At 40.8% G+C, this 19,307-nt stretch overlaps 1 protein-coding gene and 1 long non-coding RNA gene across 2 annotated transcripts in view; one reads left to right on the plus strand and one right to left on the minus strand.

Annotated features, from left to right (window-relative positions):
* Positions 1-19,307, minus strand: part of LOC137496941 (uncharacterized) — a 179,830-nt gene that overhangs the window by 94,549 nt on the left and 65,974 nt on the right. The gene's annotated exons all lie outside the window — the stretch shown is intronic.
* The window catches only part of LOC136869658 (uncharacterized), a 94,313-nt gene that overhangs the window by 68,086 nt on the left and 6,920 nt on the right, over positions 1-19,307 (plus strand). The window contains exon 2 of the mRNA XM_067144865.2: positions 13,835-14,111. Within this exon, the coding sequence (XP_067000966.2) occupies positions 13,870-14,111 (242 nt within the window). The 5' untranslated portion in view covers positions 13,835-13,869. The remainder of the gene's footprint in view (positions 1-13,834; positions 14,112-19,307) is intronic.

Raw genomic sequence — 19,307 nt, forward strand, 5'->3', positions numbered from 1 at the left:
ACAACGTGTGTGTATGTATATGAATGTATGTACGTACGTAAGCGCATAATGAGAAAATGGCTAAAGAAAATATAATGAAAATAGATATCTAAAGACGGGAATTGAGACACTACACTCTAGGCGAGAAATATATTCACGCTGAGTGAAATGGTAGTTTAGGGGAAGGCCTAAAATTTAATTCTCAAATATCTATGTTATTTTTAGTCCTACCTATAAATACTACATAACTAAAGTTATATAGAATTACATTTCCGATCATTTATGTCTTATACATTTTTACCGTACTGGCTATGATAACAGAGATTTTCATGAATTTCGATATTTTTGCTAAGTCCATATCAACGTAGAACCACGAGAAAAGGGGTGAATAGAATGTAATGAAAATCGGTATATATTTTTTTGCTAGTTGCTTTACGTCGCACCGACACAGATAGGTCTTATGGCGACGATGGGACAGGGAAGGGCTAGGAGTGGGAAGGAAGCGGCCGTGGCCTTATTAAGGTACAGCCCCAGCATTTGCCTGGTGTGAAAATGGGAAACCACGGAAAACCATTTTCAGGGCTGCCGACAGTGGGATTCGAACCTACTATCTCCCGAATACTGGATACTGGCCGCACTTAAGCGACTGCAGCTATCGAGCTCGGTAAATCGGTATATAAAGTCAGGGAATAAGGTGCTATAGTCTGTGCTATAAATACTTTTATTCACTTTGGATACAATGTTAGTTTATGGGAAGGCACCTAAAATTTAATTTTTTAAATACCCCTATGTTATTGGTCGTATCAAAAAGTACTACACAGCAGAAGTTATAGAGAATACAATTTACGATCATTTATGTCTTATACGGTTTTACTGTACCGACTATGATAATAGAATCCATTAATTTAGACTTTCGTTGCTTAAGCCATATCAACGCCGAAATGGAAATATTGTTCAATGAGCATGGTGTTAACTGGCGATGTTCTGATTAATTCTTCTGGCTCGAGGACTGGGTGTTTGTGTCCGTCCCAACACTTTCCTCTTCATATTCAGACAACCTACCACACTACCAACCACCACAGAAACACGCACTAGTGATTATAAATCTCTCCATATAGAGTTGGCGTCAGTAAGGGCATCCGGCCGTAAAACATGACCAAATCCACATGTGCGCCGCAGTTCGCACCCGCGACCCCACAGGTGTGGGGAAAAAGAAGTCGTAAAGAAACGAAGAAGAAGAGGTGTTAACTGGCGATGGTTTTGTCATGATTGTATTAACAGATCAGATGTAAGGCTTTTCAGGTGTTTGCTCTATCACCAGCGCCTGAAAAGCCTTACATCTGATCTGTTTTTGAAATGCTCATTGGTGAAAAATATCTAATTCCTTCCATGGGAACTTAAAATTTTCCATGATTGTATTAAGCTTTAAAACCGCGTGGGCCATCGGGCCATATCGACAAGAATAAGAAAGTCGTAAAGGAACGATCGCTGGAAGAAGGCAAGGTGGAGTCATGGAAGAAGGACGGACTCCCTTTTCATTAGAATCCCTAATATCACAGAGTCGGAAGAAAACTAAATATGAAGGCCTACAATATCGAAATCGCATAAAACTGATCAACGATTACATTGACTATTGCCGTAATGTGATTTGTCTCTTCAGCTGCCACGCATCTCCAATAGATGGGAATACTGCTGCGTAGCGCGTAAAACAGCCTGCTTAAATTAATATTGGCAGAAAGTAGATGGGGAGTTAAATAACTTTGCATATGCTATGTGATTGTCCCGCCCACGACGGGTACTACAGCCAGTTACACAAATACAGTAGATACAAAGCGTTCATAAAGTCAGCGCACTCTAACTTTAAAAAATCGAAGGACACGTACCTGACGGGATGAGTTGATAAGCTTGACTGTGGGACATTCTCAGACCTAATAGAACGGCCGGTGTGTGTATTGTCATAGTACGGAATGAGGTGCACAAGATCAAGCAGTTGACAATGCTTTTCTTTTTTGCGCGCATACCAGATCGCATTGTTGGAAGGTTAATTTGAGTGCAAAATGTTATGATGATAGATGTGTGGAAGAATGAAGACGTAACTAATAATCGGTTTGTTATTTTGGTTTTAATATTTGTTTTGTCAATAATATTTTTAATTATTAGACCAAATTTTGATTAGAATTTTATTAGGATGAGATGGATTAGCTTCAGCTACATTATTGCTCTTCTCTGTTATTTTGATATTTGCATTCTCAAAACACCTTTATCGTAAGTTCTGAAACCGAGCTCGATAGCTGCAGTCGCTTAAGTGCGGCCAGTATCCAGTATTCGGGAGATAGTGGGTTCGAACCCCACTGTCGGCAGCTCTGAAGATGGTTTTCCGTGGTTTCCCATTTTCACACCAGGCAAATGCTGGGGCTGTACCTTAAGTAAGTCCACGGCCACTTCCCACTCCTAGCCCTTCCCTGTCCCATCGTCGCCATAAGACCTATCTGTGTCGGTGCGATGTGAAGCCCCTAGAAAAAAAATGGGAGCCGCCCCCTTCCATTTCTGGTTTCCGAAACCACACCATGTAAATCTGTCATGTATGATCTTGTATGCCGTTTTTTTTGTTTATTTTTGCTACTTGCTTAACGTTGCATTAACACATCGAAGATTTTTGGGTGACGGAAGGAAGTGCTAGGATTGGGAAGTTAGCGGTTGTAGCTTTAATTAAGATAAAGCCCCAGCACTTGTCTGGAGTGAAAATGGAAAACCATCTTCAGGGCTGCTGACGGTGGGATTCGAACCAACTATCTCCCGAATGCAACTTCACAGCTGCGCGATCCTAATCAACGCGCTCGGTGCCAGTTTTGTGACACGGCCTCCCTTTAGACAACGAAGTGCAAAACCTAAGGCCTTGCGTGAAGTATCGTTTCATTCAGAAAAACCTCGGTGTCTGGTGTGCCATATCCCGAAGAAGGATCATCGAGTCCCTAAATTTTTATAAAACAATTGATGGCAGCGTATGTAGAAATTTAATGCAGTATCGTGTGGCTTTATTGCAAGAGGGTGGTGCTACTGACATTTCTAGCAAGACAGGTGCGACTTGTCATACTGCTAACGAGAACATGAAAAAATACAGCACGATTTTTTCGGTAAAAGATCTCAAGAAGTCCGCCTCTGTGGTGTAGTGGTTAATGTGATTAGCTGCCACTCCCAGAGCCCGGATACAATTCCCAGCTCTCCCACGAAATTTGAAACGTGGTACGAGGATTAGAACAGGCTCCACTCAGCGTTGGGTGCTCAACTGAGTAGAGGGGGTTCGATTCCCACCTTGGCCATCCTCGAAGTGGTTTCTCACTTCTCCACGCAAATGCCGGGATGGTAGCTAACTAAAGGCTACGGCCGCTTGCCTCCCTATTCCTTCCCGTTTTCCCACACCCCGCAAGGCCCCTGTTCAGCATAGTAGGTGAGATCGCCTGAGTGAGGTACTGGTCCTCTTTTCGACTGTATCCCCGACCAAATGTCTCACGCTCCAGGACAGTGCCCTTGAGGCGGTAGAGGTAAGATCCCTCCCTGAGTCCGAGGGAAAAGCCAACCCTGGATGGTAAACTCATTAAGAAAGAAAGAAAAAGAAAGGAAGCGAGAAAGATCTCAAGAAATATTTGTCTCTTCCCCGCTCGCCCAATTCGACCTTTCCAGACCTCTTTCTGTGGGTTATTTAACGGAAATAGCGTACAAAGAATATCCGTATTCACTACGCGAACTCAAACACGCAATTTCTAAATATATTTAGAAATAACACCGGTAACTTTGGGAAAAGTGTCGCAAAACTTATGTAGGCGGGTAGAATTGTCTCGGAAAGATAATTGTGCTCATTTCCAAAAACCCTAGTGGACTGGAACTGCTGGAAACAATTTAGTTTTGTGTTTGTGCATTTATTATTCTCAACACTTCTGGAATATTTCTGTCGAAGTTAAATATTCATTTTTCTTTACGTAAAGGAATGCGCAAAAAGTATATGTAATCATTAGATGTTTTTATAAGATACAACTTTAGAAAATTATCAGAAATTTGATTGCGCTGACTTTAGGAACGCTCTATATTATATAAATACTCAATGATATACTAAGTACTTGCACACAATTTCATATTATTTATTGAGTTTATAACGTTTGCCGCCTCTGGAAAGACACTACTTCCTTTAGGAATGTTTTCGTGTATTGATACGTTTCCTATCGATACTCTATGTTTTGAATTTGTTCCGCTGGGTAGGTACTCGCGTACGGTCGAGAGATTTTGTTTTACAATTTGCATTACGTCGCACCGACACAGATAGGTCTTACAGCGACGATGGGATAGGAAAGGGCTAGGAGTGGGAAGGAAGCGGCCGGGGCCTTAATTAAGGTACAGCCCCAGGATTTTCCTGGTGTGAAAATTGCGTAACGATGGAAAACCATTTTCAGGGCTGCCGACAGTGGGGGTTCGAACCCACTATCTCCTGAATGCAAGCTCACAGCTGTGCAACCCTAACCGTTCGGCCAACTTTGTCGGTGGCCGAGGAATTATGACCACAGAAGCGGAAAAGTCCCGAAGTTGACCACTGGCACAATTTACACACTTTTCGGGAAGTAGAGTATATATATAGTATCCTACCTACAGAAAAGCTTTTATTCCGTACGCTGCTGGGGTACGGTGGGTCTTCTACGGGGTGACGCCCGTTTAGACCATCCTTACTCCTCTGCCCCCTGGCGCAGTTCACTATTAGCCATCTGAACAGCATATTCTTACTCCATAGGCGGTAGTGGATGACTGAGTAACATTACTGTGTATAGTTGTCTGATATTTTTCATAGAAACATACATACATACATACATACATACATACATACATACATACATACATACATACATACATACATACATACATACATACATACATACATACATACATACATACATACTTCATTATAGACCGTTATGACTTTCAGCGTTCAGTCTGCAAGGCTCTGTGAATTTATTAAACGTCGCCACAATCCTCTATTTGCAACTAGGGCTGTGGCCTCATTTATTTCTATACCTGTTATCTTTAAATCGTTAGAAACTGAGTCTAACCATCGTCGGCTTCGTCTCCCTCTACTTCTCTTACCCTTTATAACAGAATCCATTATTCTCCCAGGAAACCTATCCTCCTCCATTCGCCTCACATGACTCACTACCAAAGCCGGTTTATGCGTACACCTTCATCCATCGAGTTCATTCCTAACTTAGCCTTTATCTCCTCATTCTGAGCACCCCTGCCATTGTCCCACCCGTTTGTACCATTGATCATTCTCGTTACTTTCATGTCTGTTACTTCTAACTTACGAATACGATATCCTAAGTCCACCCAGCTTTCGCTCCCGTAAACCAAAGTTGGTCTGAAAATAGACCGATGTAAAGATTTTAAACCATTTTTGATAAAAATGAGGGAAATCGACACATTTTTAGCACTTGAAATTCTTCATCCGTAATACACTTGAACTAGAAGATGGTTGTGTTATAGAAAGTACTGAAGTTTATGAACATTAAATTAGTATGTAAAATCTTATCAAGAAACTGTATTTTTAGTACTTGACTGTTGAATTATTCTAAATTAATAAAATAACACAAAAACATAATACACAGCGATGCAAATTACGCAGATTTCTTTACTTGAGATTGATTTAATGTTGATATTTTTATGAAGACGTGGAGTCACTGAGAACTTTTAACTACATTTTTATAAAACTATGTAGAAGTTTGTTGTTTGGAATTTACATATACTTGCAGTCTGATTTCAATAGGCGAGTGGAGCATCTATTCCTGTTTGCTGACCATTCGCGATTCATTATTACCATAAAGAAAACCCATTAGATAACTCGAGGAAGTCATTATGCAGTATCGATTATTCGAACGAAGTAGTCATAATATTATGTTGTGACAAATTAAAACTGCTGAAAGATAAGATAAAATTGGAGAATTCGGGAAATAGTTGTCTTTAGGTGGGAAGTGGGAGACTAATGCCATAGATCATCCAAATTTCGGGAAATCACACCAAAATCGAGAAATTATCACTGTGGCATTATTTTTTAAGTTGCTTTACGTCGCTCCGACTCAGACAGGTCTTATGGGGACGATGGGACAGGAAAGGGTTAGGAGTGGAAGGGAAGCGGCCGTGGCTTTAATTAAAGTACAGGCCCCGGCATTTGCCTAGCGTGAAAATGGGAAACCACGGAAAACCATTTTCAGGGCTGCCGACAGTGGGATTCGAACCCACTATCTCCCTTATACTGGATACTAGCCGCACTTAAGCGACTGCAGCTATCGAGCTCGATCTGTGGCATATTCATAGTTTTGGAGTTGCTTATTTCAGACACGTAGGCAACATTCATTCTGATATTATGTCGAGTTGTATGAGGTTTATATTCCATCTCTGACAGTGTTAGTCCTGAATGTGGTTTACCCGGTTATTCTTCGAATAATTCTATGGATATGCTAAGCTGAACACGTCCCAGACAGTAATATTGTTGTTGTTGTTGTTTCTGTTGGTGGTGGAGGAAGTACAACCGAGCAAGCACCTTCTCTTAATACTAAACAGTTGGCAGTGCAATATGGGCCATGTAACTGTAAGGTGGCATTCGGCACATGGTGCTTTCCAACCCCATCATTGGCAGTCCTGAAAATGTTATTCTGCGGTTTCCCATTTTCACGCCAGGTGAATGCAGGGGCTGAACCTTAATTAAGGCCACTGTCTGTTCCTTCCAAATCCTAGATCATGACTCGTCACCGAAAACTTATCTGAGTTCGTGCGACGTTAAACTACTACCAAAAAAATCACTAATCGGAGGATAAAAAACGTATAAGAGAAGAGAAGAGAAGAGAAGAGAAGAGAAGAGAAGAGAAGAGAAGAGAAGAGAAGGAAGGGCCATGAAGGGAATGAAAATGAACGACTCGCTAGTTCTCGCAAACTTAATACCGTGGGGGTCGGAAGAGAACAAAAGTTGACCAAAGGAGGTCGAACAGGAAATATAGAAGTGGCTTGTCTGTAAGTAAGTGGGAGCATTGCAAGAATCAGTCACTTTCTTTCTCCGATACTCGGATACTTCGAAGGGCCAGATTTCTCCCGTTGTTTTCTCCTCATTAGTATCAAGAGAGGCCGGCACGCGGTGTGAGGGTAGCGTGTCTGCCTCTTACCTGCGGCTCTCGCGTTCGATTCCCGGCCAGGTCAGGGATTTTTACCTGGACCTGAGGGCTGGTTCGAGATCCACTCAGCCTACGGGCTTACAATCGAGGAGCTATCTGACGGTGAGATAGTGGCCCCGGTCTAGAAAACCAAGAATAACTTCCGAGAGGATTCGTCGTGCCAGTCACACGACACCTCGTAATCCGCAGGTCTTCGGGTTGAGCAGCGGTTGCTTGGTAGGCCATGGTACTTCGGGGCTGTTGCGCCATCGGGATTGGATTGCATACTATCAAGAGAGGATAGTTTCCCAGTTATGCATAACTGTAAGTACTTCCTTCAGTACTACGAATTTGAACTTTTCCACTACGAAAGGACTCAGAAGTGAAAAAAAATAAGCTGCCCATCCTAGGACTGGGGAACTTTAAATAGGCTAACCATTCCGAGTATCTTTCCTACCGAAAATCGTAAAAGTAGTTAGTGGGACGTAAAAATCAGTAACATTAATTAGTATCTTTCCCTACAGGTTCTTCTAAACATACCCTAGATACACTAAATGTAGTTTTGAGCCACTTTTTCCAAGCCTAGAAATATTTACTGAAACATAAATAATAATAATAATAATAATAATAATAATAATAATAATAATAATAATAATAATAGCCTAATAATAATAATAATAATTTTACAATCTGATTCACGTCGCACCGACACAGATAGGTCCTATGGCGACGATGGGATAGGAAAGGTCTAGGAGTGGGAAGGAAGTGAGTGTGGCCTTAATTAAGGTCCCCAGCATTTGCCTGGTGTGAAAATAGGAAACCACGGAAAACCATATTCAGGGCTGCCGACAGTAGGGTTCAAAGCCACTATCACCCGAATTCATGCTGATAGCTACGCGACCCAAACTCCACAGCCACCTGCGCGGTAATAATAATAATAATAATAATAATAATAATAATAATAATAATAATAATATACATAGATAATCATTATAGACCGTTATGCCTTTTAGCGTTCAGTCTGCAAGCCTCTGTGAATTTACTAAATGTCACCACAATCCTCTATCTGCAACTAGTGCCGTGGTCTAATTTAGTTCTATACCTCTTATCTTTAAATCGTTAGAGCCAGTATCCAGCAATCGGGAGATAGTGGGTTCGAACCCCACTGTCGGCAGCCCTGAAAATGGTTTTCCGTGGTTTCCCATTTTTACACCAGACAAATGCTGGGGCTTTACCTTAATTAAAGCCACGGCCGCTTCCTTTCCATTCCTAGGCCTTTCCTATCCTATCGTCGCCATAAGACTTATCTGTGTCAATGCGACGTAAAGCAAAACAAAAAAACCCGTTAGAAACTGAGTCTAACCATCGTCGTCTTGGTCTTCCTCTACTTCTCTTACCCTCCATAACAGAGTCCATTATTCTCCTAGGTAACATATCCTCCTCCATTCGCCTCACATGACCCCACCACTGAAGCCGGTTTATGCGTACAGCTTCATCCATGGAGTTCATTCCTAACTTAGCCTTTATCTCCTCATTCCGAGTACCCTCCTGCCATTGTTCCCACCTGTTTGTACCAGAAATCATTCTCGCTACTTTCTCTGTTACTTCTAACTTATAAGATACCCTGAGTCCACCCAGCTTTCGCTCCCGTAAAGCAAAGTTGGTCTGAAAACAGACTGATGTAAAGATAGTTTCGTCCGGGAGCTGACTTCCTTCTTACTTAATACTGTTGATCGCAACTGCCAATTCACTGTATTATCTTTACTGCATCTTGATTCAATTTCACGTACTATATTACCATCCTGGGAGAACGCACAACCTAAATACTTGATATTATCAACCTGTTTCAACTTTGTTTCACCAATCTGACGTTCAGTTCTGTTGAATTTCTTACCTACTGACATCAACTTAGTCTTCGAAAAGCTAATTTTCATACCATACTCATTGCACCTATTTTCAAGTTCCAAGATATTGTGCTTTCGGCACAATCTGCCATTAAGACCAAGTCGTCAGCATAGGCCAGACTGCTTACTAAATTTCCACCTAACTGAATTCCTCCCTGCCACTTTATACCTTTCAGCAGATGATCCATGTAAACTACGAACAGCAAAGGTGAAAGATTACAGCCTTGTCTAACTCCTGTAAGTACCCTGAACCAAGAACTCATTCTACCATCAATTCTCACTGAAGCCCAATTGTCACCATAAATGCCTTTGATTGATTTTAATAATTTACCATTAATTACACAGTCCCCCAGTATGGGGAACATCTTTTCTCTCGGTAACCTGTCATATGCTTTCTCTAGGTCTATGAAACATAAACAAAGCTGTCTATTCCTGTCGTAGCATTTTTCAATTATCTGGTGCATACTGAAAATCTGATCCTGACAGCCCCTCTGTGGTCTGAAACCACACTGTTTTTTCATCCAACTTCTCAACCACTGATCGCACCCTCCCTTCCAAAATGTCAGTGAATACTTGGCCTGGTATACTAATCAATGAGATACCTCGATAGTTGTTGCAATCCTTCCTGTTACCATGCTTATAGATAGGTGAAATTACTGCTTTTGTCCAATCTGAAGGTATCTTACCAACACTCCATGCTGATCTATAAAGCCATTTCATCCCTGTCTTCCCACTATACTTTACCATTTCAGGTCTAATTTCATCTATTCCTGCTGCTTTATGAAAATTGAGTTTATTTACCATCCTTTCCACTTTCTCAAGCGTAATTTCACCAACATTTTCCTCCTCCCCATGAGCTTGGCTGTTCGCAACACCACCAGAAAGATTTCTTTTCACATTGAAAAGATGTTGAAAATATTCCCTCCACCTCTCAAGTGATTCCCTGGGATCTGTTATGAGTTCACCTGAATTACCCAAAACAGTGTTCATTTTTTTTCTCCCTCCCTTCCTAAGATTTTTTAAATTACCATCCAGAAAGGTTTCCCTGCTGCTTGACCTAGCCTTTCCAGGTTATTACCAAAATCTACCCACGACTTCTTTTTGAATTCAACAACTATTTGTTTCGTTCTGTTTCTTTCATCTACGTACAATTCCCTGTCTGCATCGGCCCTTGTTTGGAGCCATTTCTGATAAGCCTTCCTTTCACGTTTACAAGCTGCTCTCACTTCATCATTCCACCAAGATGTTCGCTTTTTCCCATTTTACACACAGTTGTTCCTAGGCATTCCCTTGCTGTTTCTACTACAGCATCCTTATATGCCACCCATTCTCTTTCTATATCCTGAACCTGCTTACTGTCTACTGTTTGAAACTTTACACTAATCATATCCATGTACTTCTGTTTAATTTCCTTGTCCTGGAGATTTTCGACCCTTATTCGTTTGCAGACAGATTTCACTTTCTCTATCCTAGGCTTAGGGATACGTATTTCACTGCATTTCAGGTAGTGGTCTGTATCATCCAAAAATCCCCGGAAAACTCGTACATTCGTAAGGAATTCTTGAGTTCGAAGTCGGTTAAGATATAGTCTATTATGAATCTGGTACCCCTAGCCTCCCATGTGTAGCGGTGAATAGCCTTATGCTTGAACTGCTAAACCCATACTAGCACAGAAGTCCAGCACACGCTTCCCATTCCCATTAGCTTCCATATCTTCCCCACATTTACCAATCACCCTTTCATATCCTTCAGTTCTATTCCCAACTCTCGCATTGAAATCGCCCGTTAGCACTATCCTATCCTTGCTGTTGACCCTCAATACTCAATACTTCATAAAACTTGTCCTCTTTGCTGACTCAGCCAGTTCTGCTTTCTTTCTTCCATAAGCCCCATTAATATTGATATCTCTCCATGGAATTCCATTTCGTTCACTAAGTTGTTTCCAAGGAGTTTCTCGTCTGTCAAATGGGAGTGGGACTCCGTTACTCCCATAGGTCCGAGGCTTGCTTAAAGTGTTCTGAGCTCGGTAAATTCATGAAGCAGGATGCTACCCTACCTGATTATAGTCCAAGTGAGGGTCTCTCCACTAACGGATTATGGACCACCGGGGAATTGTATAGTCCTAACCGTCTGAGCGCAAAGAGGGGCATGACTCAGAATATGTCCGAGATGCCCACTCCCATTCCATAGCAACTGGTTTTCCGACTCTCAGGACTACTTACTAGGCCACTCAGCCGTTGTCCCTTGTTCACGAACTAGGACGTGACTACAGTAACTAACACCATGAATAATAATAATGAAATGAAATGTCGTATGGCTTTTAGTGCTGGAATATCCCAGGACGGGTTCCGCTTGCCAGATGCAGGTCTTTCTATTTGACTCCCGTAAGCGACCTGCGCGTCGTGATGAGGATGAAATGATGATGAAGACAACACATACACCCAGCCACCGTGCCATTGAAATTAACCAATTAAGGTTAAAATCCACGACCCGGCCGGGAATCGAACCCCGAACCCTCTGAACCGAAGGCCAGTACGCTGACCGTTCAGCCAACGAGTCGGACAATAATAATAATAATAATAATAATAATAATAATAATAATAATAATAATAATAATAAATAATAATAATAACGCACTCCAGTGAACATGGCAGACGAATAAGTAACAATACCTTCTTTTCCGGCGGGGAAAGCGACGGGAAATTACCTCACTCCTCATTTCCCTAGAGCGCCTCTTCAGCAAGGGTAGTGCTTTCTGTGAAATATGATGGCTGGGCTATTCGGATGAAACGAGCTCTCGAGCAAAGTACTTAAGGTACATACATGTTCTTTCTAGTTCTTGACGTTTTGCTGATGAAGTGCATTGTTCAGATGGTGGAGAATTTTTTTTGGTGCTTCCACCACTACTGAAACAACGGCAGTTCTATCCTAATGCTACATAGCTCTTATTACACAGGCCGAAGACAGACATTTGCGGAATTTTGTCCGATCTGTTCCTGGATTGTCTCAGGGGCTGGGTTGAAAATCTCCATATCCTGCTCTGATATCAAATATAAGCTAAATATTGGTCACTGTAAGTCGCCTTCACATTCTGCAAGAACTACAGTACTTAATCATCTGTTAATAGTAATATGAACGGGAAAGTTTATGGTTTATGGTCCCATTATGCAATAATTTTGTTTATGTATTGTAACCCCCAACCCCATGGCACTACAGCCCTTGAAGGGCCTTGGCCCAAAGGCCTGCAGATTACGAGGTGTCGTACGGTCAGCACGACGAATCCTCTCGGCCGTTATTCTTGGCTTTCTAGACTGGGGCCGCTATCTCACCGACAGATAGCTCCTCAATTCTAATCACGTAGGCAGAGTGGACCTCGAACTAGCCCTCAGGTCCAGGTAAAAATCCCTGACCTGGAAGGGAATCGAACGCGGGAACTCCGGATAAGAGGCAAACATGCTACCCCTACACCACGGGGCCGGCTTTTGTATTGCAAATAATTAAAAAAAAGTAGTGTAGGACTGTTTGCGTCCTCGGTCATTGTGCTTCCATTCAAATCAACGAGCAATCTTCCTACCAGGTCAGATCACTGAATTCAATTACACTGAGTGCCACAAAGAGTGTAATCGAAAACTCTGTGTAGATAAATTAGAATGCTGACCGTTTGAACCTCAGCGGGTGGACATCTCATGAACAAACCTATGTTCCTTTACATGCCGACATGAACATCATGATGAACTGTCATTTTTTAGGTCTTGATAACTCTATTCTTGCCAGGGATCTAACATGTGATTATAAGAACAAGAATATTAGTCGTTAGTCACTCGAGGTACGGCACTGGAGCGAGTAGAGGATACGCCGTAATAACGCTAGTTGGTACTCAGGGTTAACACTGCCGTGATCTAGGGCTTAGCCGGGATGTTCCTGGTTTGGTTATCGAGTTTACCATAAAAAGGACGTACGGTACGATATGAGCGAGTCTTGTAGCCTTGGGAAGACAGAAGTGAACAGAAGGAGTTTTGGATTCTAATTCTGGACATCCTAGAAGTAATTTTCTGTGCTTTCTTTCCTTCAACTTAATATATATTTTTTTTACAATTGGCCTTTACGTCGCACTGACACAGATAGGTCTTACGGCGACGATGGAGTAGGAAAGGGCTAGGAGTTGGAAGGAATCGGGCGTGGCCTTAATTCAGGGCTGCCGAAGAGGGTTTCGAACCCACTATCTCGCGAGTGCAAGCTCACAGCTGCGCGCCCCTAACCGTACGGCCAACTGGCGCGATCTCTAGAACTGTGTGAAATGTTAAGTGAATATTAAGGCCCTACCTATTTCTTTTCCAATCCTGCCCCGGACAACTACAAACACACGTAACAATGAAGATATCATAGAAGAAAAGATTGTCTTATTCATTAAGCGCACGATACTGGTGACCATGATTACAGAAGTCCCTAAAATAAAACGACTGCGCCTTGGAATGAAGGACGTACTGTATGTGGGTAGCTAGCGCTGTTGTACGCTGCAAAGCAGATGTGTCTAGGCAACCCTTCAAACACATGTGGTAAACGGGATGTTTCTTGCTTGAAGGACGAGCTGTATTTGAATATCTTACTGATTTATTTTAAATATTTCTACAGATGTACATTTTATTTGTCCTTCCATATGTTAGAATTATGGTTCCTAGCGGAATGTTATATCGTAATATGTCTCCCTCAAGAAAGTTGTGCAGTCTGACTATTCAGCAATGTTGATTTGTGCTGTTGTTTGTCTTACAGTGTAACGGAGTAGATTATCTTCGGAACGAGTTAATATGTGGAACCTATCACTTTTTATCGTCAGTCCCCTGCTGGTATGGAGCGTCATAGCCATCGAGGAACAGGATTTCTCTAGAGATCCCCGCTGGTTCCTTGGAGGTAACACTATCACCAAGTTTGTACTGGATAACAAAGCGGTGACTGAAATAACACCGTCGTCCTGTGTCGTTGTGCAGCCATCATTACCTCCGTGCAAGAGTCTACGAGCACTCAGTGTTGATTCATCCCCTCCTACCAGGTGAGAATAAAATATTATACGTGTTCGTTTTAAATGCCTCACATGTGAGGTATATATTCTGCTGTAGGGATTGCTTTATGGTAATAAAATGAAAAATACCACTTAGAAACCCTATCTGTGACCTCAGCCTTCTTCAGAAACGTTGGTCTCTTCGGTCGGAGATAAAGTATTTCTGACCGATAACAAAAGTATTTCTAATGACAAGTTTGACTTGTTGTTTTCCGGCCCGAGCAATTGCTGATGTACTTATCTTATTTTCATCTATAGTTATATTCAAGTAGACTACGGGCCTAGCCTCGTAAGTTTGGACAGTAGATAATAAGGTTACGTGAACAAATCGTATCCATGAAATTTCATTACAATTTTTGTCCTATGTGGAAGATAATGATTGCTTCTACGCAAATCAACAGTAAACTTTGCGGTAAATTAATAAGTACTATTATTACTACGGAAATATATACATTCATACTTTACTACATTACGGCTATTACTTCTATGTCACAACGCTTCAGTATGTCTTTTGTTCATGTAACACTTTTGTGTGTTAGGTCTTTGCTCACTTAACTTATTTGAACTTCTTTGCTTTACTTTGCTTTGCTTGATGTTATTTGTTGACTTGTGCCCACAACTCATTAATTAATATAATTAAAGGTCCAGGGACCATGCTATTTTTATTTCAACAAAAATAATTTTTGTGTTACTTGCGACATACTTTTCACCTCCATTTTCCCGTTTGAACTGCCCGCACTAGTCATGATGGACAAATATATTCAGAATTCACAGACATAGCACTCCCATTCGTCGGTGCTAGCCCTGAATCTCGTAAGGGAAATAAAAGACGGCACGATGAAGTGTGCAACACAATGCTTGGTGACACAAGCATCTTGCCAATCGCTGAAACGCGAGATTCGGGGCAAGAAAACCAAAAATGAATATCTTGCTTAGTTCTAATTTTGAAAAGCTCTCTCATTCTTCGGTACTAGCCTTGGATCTCAGGAAGGAAACAAGACGGCACTATGAAGTGGAATGCCACAGAAGAGAGCCGTGTCTATAGCGAAATAGTCGCAGTAGGTACGTACGCGCATTTCTCTAGAAATAATGGTATTTAGTAATTTACCGCAAATGTTACTGTTGATTTGCGTGAAAGTAATTATTATCCTCCATTTAGGACGACAATACAATTAAATTTCATCCGTACGGTTCGTTCACGTAACCAATTATAATATGCCGGTGGTAACATTCTAAATTTCAAATCTAAAATATTATGTATTATTTATATGCAATATTACATATATAGAATAAATATTGATCCACCTCTTACAATATACATATAGATAACACAGACGTTTCATGTGATTAGAATTTGCCACACGCAATACAAAATAGCTTTTAATGAACATTACACATCTTTTCGCATACATCCTGTAGGTGTAGGTACATGGTATTATTTGTTGAACTTAATTAGTTCAGGTCCAAAAATATACATATAGATAACACAGACGTCTCATGTGATTAGAATTTACCACACGCAATACAAAATAGCTTTTAATGAGCATTGCACATCTTTTCGCATACATCTTGTAGGTGTAGGTACATGGTATTATTTGTTGAACTTAATTAGTTCAGGTTCACTTACTGTTAATATTACAGTTATTACTTATTACAATTACCCACATGTCAACTATATTGGAAAAGAACATTAATTTACATAATTTAATTTTATTAGAATTATATACGCTATGAAACTGAGAGTTTAATAATGTTCTAATCCTGGATCGAACTTTTCGAAATTGTTTATCTTTTTTAACTGCATTGGCAGTTTATTATAACATTTTAGTTTTCTCGCGACAGAAACTTTTATTACCATATTTTACTGAATGAATTCTATGTGAACATTCCCCAGAGGGCGTGGGACAGAGTTTGTTTTAGGACGGGTACAGGTTTAAGGACTATATATAGTTGGATAAATAATAATAATATTGTTGTGTTTACGTCCGGCTAACTACTCTTTGACGGTTTTTGGAGACGCGGAGGTGCCGGAATTGTGTCCCGCAGGAGTTCTTCTACATGCCAGTTAATCTACCGAGACGAGGCCGATACACACCAATATAATAAGATTACAAAGTAAACACAAGCAGCAACGTCAATGTTAAATCAATAGAAAGCCACCCTGCCCATTTAAACATGCATCCCACTGCTTTACCAGGCCACTCTAACATCAAATATTTGAGCGTGCCAATCTCGTGTTTTGGTTGTACTGTACTTCCGGATTGTGTTAATGCACCCGTTTGGAGAGCAGGATATTCTTAGATATTTCATCGTCCGTATTATATTCTACTCAATTCAATTTGTGTAGTTACTATTACCGTAAGCAAGCGTAGTGTGACACCTTACAATGGTAGCGCCAGGGTCTAAATGACTCATACAATGATTCTGTGGGAGTGTGATGCATTCAGTTATCTCAGCGTAGAAAGAATGCCCAAAAAACTTATCTTTGCTTAATGGAAATAGGATAGATCAACTTCAATTTGGTTGGTATGGATTTACTTATAATTTGTCCGAGGGGATTAGTTATTTATGCGACATCCATGAAAAGTGATGTTTTACATTACGAGTGAGATATTTATGTCCGAGACTCCGGAATTTCGAAACGGGTCACTGTTGAGTACAATGGTAAATTGACTTATTTGAATTAAATATTTAAATACGAATAATTTTGGAACGTCCCCACGCAAATCATCCATGCAGTGACTCATGCAGTGACGTGTTTGTTTTATATTTTATGTATGGCTATGAAAAATATGAGAGGTGTGTGCATGAAGCTGTGTGGTTGACGTTAATGTTATTTGAAGCAGTGAACAGTCCACTAAGCTGTCAGAGTCGTAAACATGGTCTTCCGGTCCAGGGTTAACGAAAGTAATACGAAATTTCTGATATACTGTGATATATTCGCTATTTATCTGTCGGAAATAGATTAACCTATACAATAGCTGGGAATGCAGAGATGACATTTTCTGTGTAGATAGGCACGGAGACACAGTGCTGCAATCAGGCGGAGAAACAATTCAACAAGGTTAAGTTTGGTTACTCTCCGACTATCCGTTTTTACATAGTTTGAAACCGAGTTAAGAAATGAGAGACTATTTCTAATAAAAGTGTCCGAAAAGTAGCTAATGTACCGTAAAGTGCCATTCTCTGTACTTTTTTGAGTCTGGCAAAAAGTCATTTTCGTCCTTCTATGAAATAAAATGGGTTATGTTTGTTTAATTAGTCATGAAACAATACAAAAAATTGTATAAACAAATGCTTCCAATAGTATGTCCCATTAAAATATTTATTGCCACCAACTTCTGAATCTAATATGCTACACACTTTCCTCTTCGGTGAACTTGTCTTCCAGCTAAAACATATTCACTCTTCAGAATATTATACATATATTCACTGATCTGTTACTGATTTACGAACCGGCAAAGTATTAATCCTGTCACTATATATTTGTAGACCAGGGCCTCTCAGGGTGCATGCGCGTGGTGCATGCACTGTGCACGGTGCAAAAGACGACTTCGCTTGGTTGACCAGAGTGCAGACCCCCCACTCCTCTCTCCCTACACCTGTCTCCGCGTTCCTCACCTTCACTGCTGTTTCTCCCCCACTGCGAAATGTTTACGTGTGGTGAGCGGAGACGCACAGTTGTATGGGACAAGGTTACCAGTGTTATTAAAAAAATTAAAAAAAGTGAATTAGAAATACACATACATGTTTGAGAGGAATGTAAACATAATTTAAAAAAATGCAGAACCCGTAACCAAAATGAAAATGCTACAGTACTGGAACAAAACTCATTTGTGGATATAGAATGCTCTTCTTCAAGCTGTTTCAACTTCGTTAATTCTTTCTCTCTGACGTCTCCTATGATTTCAGAATAATTTTCCGAATGTAGTGTGTTGTAGTGCCTTTCAATAGATGATTTTCTTACGCACGTAATTATCGTCCCACAGATTAAGCATTTGGCGTTATCGTCACGACAAACAAACAAACAAAAAATACGAAAGTTCCCAGTTCGATTGAAATGGACTTTCGGAAGTCTTTGCTTTCTTCGAAACAGGTTGCTCCATTATTATGTTGTTGTCGTGCGCTGGTCTATTTCACTGATAAACACGTTGTCTTCCACCAAACGCTTCGTCGCTCTCAGCACACTACACCATCCGAGTCAAGCCGAGTTGAGGCGAAGTATACCGATGCACAGTGCACAGAGCCTATGCACCTCGCTCTGCACGCGTGAGAGTTTGGGCGTTTGAGAGGCCCTGTTGTAGACAGTCGTTTCTTCGGTTAGCATTTCTGTTTCCAAGTAATTGTTATTTCCTTTCCAGTAATGAAATCCCAAGTGCCTAGCCTTATGTTCAATTGTTTCTGATTTGAAACCTTATTTTTCAATACTTGCGGTTGTATATGTTGTTCTAAAAACCGTGATCAGATATTCCATTTTCATTTGAGTGAATTTGTTTGCTAAAGCATCCAGTAATATATGAATATTTCCTTCCCATACAACATCCTGCACTTAATTTGAGCCTTTAAAACGTTGTTTTGTATCTGGTAATCTGTATGAGACTTTTCTTCTTCAATTTTTCGGTGACAGACAAGAAGTGGAAGTTGTGGTGGTGGTGGTGGTGATGGTGGTGGTGGTGGTAGTGATGATTATTGTTTTAAGAGGAAGTACAACTAGGCAACCATCCTCGACAGACAAGATTTTCATTTGATTCCTTTTTATCTACTCGCACTATTTACACCAGCTGTGGACATACTGCGATTTCTAAACACTCCATTTTATTACCTGGTTCTAATATTGCTTCAACTTCCAATTATCCACCCATTTTTGGAGTTTCTTTATCCACTTTTACACCCTTTTTATCTTGCACATTTTGTATTAATTGAAGATTCCATTCATTAAGAAATACAAAAATGCCTCCGTGGCTCAGGCGGCAGGGCGCCAACCTTTCACCGCTGGGATCCGTGGTTCAAATCCCGGTCACTCCATGTGAGATTTATGCTGGACAAAGCGGAGGCGGGACAGGTTTTCTCCGGATAATCCGGTTTTCCCTGTCATATTTCATTCCAGAAACACTCTCTAATATCATTTCATTTCATTTCATTTCATTAATCATTGCTCCAGAAGAGTACGACAGGCTTCGGCAGCTG

Source organism: Anabrus simplex, chromosome 1 (genome assembly GCF_040414725.1).
Source record: "Anabrus simplex isolate iqAnaSimp1 chromosome 1, ASM4041472v1, whole genome shotgun sequence".
Lineage (NCBI taxonomy): Eukaryota > Metazoa > Arthropoda > Insecta > Orthoptera > Tettigoniidae > Anabrus > Anabrus simplex.